Genomic DNA, 3,392 nt, shown 5'->3' with positions numbered 1-3,392 from the left:
ACGAAAATATCGTTTGTGCCAGTATGAGTACGGCACTGAGACTTAGGTCGAAACCGGTCATATTTTTTCCGCTTACCCTCGATACAGAGGCTGATGTCCCATTTAAGTTCGCTTGTTGCACTGCAGCAGCTTCACTATCATCATTGGTATCTCCATAGAACATGTTCAAATTAATTTGCTTTAACATACATCCCAGTGTGAGTAGTAAAAGCGAGATCCATTGGCGGCGCGTCAAGTACTTCTTAAAAATTATCTAAAATATAAAACAACGGCGTTGATAGTACATATGACAAGCGATTGTGACAAGAATAACAACTTGGCAAGACGTTAAAATAGCAATACAAGACAGAGGTAAGCAGCTCATTTGGACCATTGAGTTGTTATGATTTAGTCATCCGGAATGTAAAATATAAAATTAATACTAACCTGAAATAGTACGCCAGTGATAACAACACGTAGCTGCAGTAAAAGGTAATACGTTGTTGGGTCAAACGTGGATAAGTTGATAAAAGCCAAATTGTTGTAAAGGCAATAGAGAAACGCGGGTACAAAGTAAAGCATCATGACATCTGAATCCTTCCGCACATCGCGTAGCAGACTGGGTAAGTTTCTTCTATTTAACAAAATATAAATGTATGTAAGTACGCCTTATACTTTTGGAGTTATTAAAAACGTCGTATGCATCATGATAAAAACATAGCAAGGTATAACCGTTCTCTCAATTTGTCGGCCATGATTTTTTTTTTGAAGTTTGCCAACATTTTAAAATCATATAAAAGTGAAAATAAAAAATTGAAATTGTTCGAAATTGTTGTTGCTTGAGATAGAAAATGAAAATGTGTGTGTGAGTTTGTGAGTAAATTTAAAAATTAAATTGTTTGGAAACGTCAAGAATTTTAAAAGTGACTCTCAGCGGTTCTACCTTACTATATTTTTATCATGGTATGCATACATGATTCAATAATGAAAGGTTTTGTAAGAAAAACTTTCTCTCGCTCTAATTTTATCAATGACACTCCCACCCTACTCCTAAAAACAAAAACAGTGATATTTCTTTTCCAAATTTCTTTGCAAGTTTTAAGAACATTTTTAAATTGTTAGTAGTGAAATTTTTACTTTTTAAATTTGAAGAAATGTTTGTTCTGCATTCGCTGGCGCCAACAAGACAAAATGGGTGAGAATCGTTGGACTACAGAAATTCAATGTTAAGAGACGAAATTCCCTTAAATGCCGAAATGTATTTGTCGATATTCGTGGAGACCTCTTGATTCTGCCAAGTCGCTGTAAAGTAAAGCGTTCAATGAGCCAACGAAGGTATTTAGGTATTGTACTCCACGACACAATCCTGGTGTCTCCGAATGAGATTTTGACGGTTTAGTCAATGGCGCGATGTAATTGCACACTTAAAAGGTGTACGCACGAGGCGAATGTTGGCTGGCGACCAACTTTATTGAAAGCGATTAGCTGAAAGTAGAATGCAAAGTTGAACAATACAAACGCCTTTTTATGGCGAATATTTTAATATTTTTTTATATTTTGATATTTTTAGTCATTCAAATTTTTTTTCGTGCAACCCGGCGGGAGTTGAACGCAAAAGTTGCCTGAAAAATCGCCTCGTGCGAAAGCCCCATTACGCCACTTCTCATTTGACGATGTAGATCACGTTCCCTATCTCAGTCGTTCAGTAGCTGCGTGCTCTGAGTTCGTCCGGCACCAATCGCCAACTGCGGCTGTGCAAGCCAGTGTTGAATATTTTCCCCAGAACATAAAAAGTGCGACATCAAAGAATTCGAAACAATCGAGCCATAACCGCGAAAGAAACGTAAGCTCCAAATTTTTTTATTTGCCGTTTTTTTGTTTAATAAATATTGCATATTTTCCGCAAACAAATAGCTTCTTCATGTCCATCAACTGGCAAACAAATACAACAAAAAAAAAGCTGAAAGTGGACCATCCATTCTCGAGTTATGCGCCATCTGACGTACGCAAGTTTGGTATAAACATAGAAATATTTATTTTTAATAACAATAGGGGGTTATATTCGATGTAAATAAGCTTGTTTAAATTAAATAATTAAATCAAATTCGTTTTTGTTTTAAAATACCACCATTCACTATTATCCACACGTTTTTATAGAATTTAGCTCCCATTTTAGGAAGTGTGATTGAATTCTTCCCCTTTTTCTTCTGCTTCCAAAAACCATCCCTGTGGGTGGGAGTGCCAAATTTTAGAAAAAAGCTACTTACAAAACCTTTAATAATTGAATCATGGTATGCATATACATATGTATATTGGATATGTATACATACTCCCTGCAATAGAGACTGGCAGACACAAGTAGTTTCAGAACTTCCGTAAGTAGCACCACAGTCACTGTGTTATAGCTGTAGGAGTTATTGGCACTATGGAATTTCACCAGTCCGTTTAACATGTTCATTAGAGGTTTTTAACATTTTTTGTATATATTTTCTGTAAAATATGTTGCGGTGGTGTGTAAGGTGTTGTTGAGAATTGTTGCAAATGTGTATATACAAGTTTCTGTTTTTCGGAGCATTGATTTATTTAAAATAATGATGAAAATTGCTTAAATTTTTTTAATTATATGAAAATTGTTGCTCGAAGATATGCTTTGACTGCAAAACGTAGATATGTTAATAAATATGTGAAAATTGTGCAAAAATGCAATTGCCCAACTCGTGGTTGATTTGCAGTCGGCATTTCAAATGGGGCTTTTGGGTTAGGTTTAGTGCGAATGATTGCTGGTGAAACATGTGTGTATATAATTATTTTTTTATTTTTTTTTATTTTTATTTTAATAAAAAAATTATTCAAAAGGTGCATTGTAGAATAACAATATGGGTATCAATTAAAAGGGAAAATTCTGTAGAATAGAAAAAAATTAATTGTTGGGTGCACCAGGACGAATAATTATTGAAAATGTCATTTTAAAACTTTATCCTTGAATATCCTTGGAAATTTCTAATACATATTTATTTTTGAAAAAAATATATATATATGTCAAGGACTAATATGTTAACTACCACATCCTCGAATTTCGTCCTTCTAACTTTATTAGTTTTAGATAAAAAAAAATTACACTTCTCTTTATAAGATATTGATAGTTACATTATGTATGCGCTCTAAAAGAACAAACTGACCGTATGATGCACCTACGCTTTAAATACTTTAATTGTTTTGTATTTATAAAAAAAGTTATTTTTTGCTTACAAGTGTATTTTCTCAAATTTTTGTTCACGAAGTATACAAATATGCACACCAGAAGAATGGGGGTTCAATCGCCCTTACAACGATATGAAATTCTTCAAAATCGGTTAGTTATTTCTTTGTTAATGTTTTTTTTTTTTGTAGAAAAATGTATTTTTTCCTTTTAA

The 3,392-nt window shown here is 33.5% G+C and overlaps 1 protein-coding gene across 1 annotated transcript in view; it reads right to left on the bottom strand.

Moving 5' to 3' along the window:
* The window catches only part of LOC118740031 (UDP-galactose transporter senju-like), a 3,554-nt gene extending 1,051 nt beyond the window's left edge, over positions 1–2,503 (bottom strand). Inside the window, exons 1-3 of the mRNA XM_036471528.1 lie at positions 2,310–2,503; positions 427–613; positions 3–253 (exon numbers count right to left, since the gene is read on the bottom strand). Of these exons, the coding sequence (XP_036327421.1) occupies positions 3–253; positions 427–613; positions 2,310–2,437 (566 nt within the window). The 5' untranslated portion in view covers positions 2,438–2,503. The remainder of the gene's footprint in view (positions 1–2; positions 254–426; positions 614–2,309) is intronic.
* Between the last annotated feature and the right edge of the window lie 889 nt (positions 2,504–3,392).

This window comes from Rhagoletis pomonella, unplaced genomic scaffold (genome assembly GCF_013731165.1).
Source record: "Rhagoletis pomonella isolate Grant_MI unplaced genomic scaffold, Rhpom_1.0 Rhpom_scaffold_00005, whole genome shotgun sequence".
Taxonomy (NCBI): domain Eukaryota; kingdom Metazoa; phylum Arthropoda; class Insecta; order Diptera; family Tephritidae; genus Rhagoletis; species Rhagoletis pomonella.
This window is presented reverse-complemented; position numbering and strand designations above follow the sequence as displayed.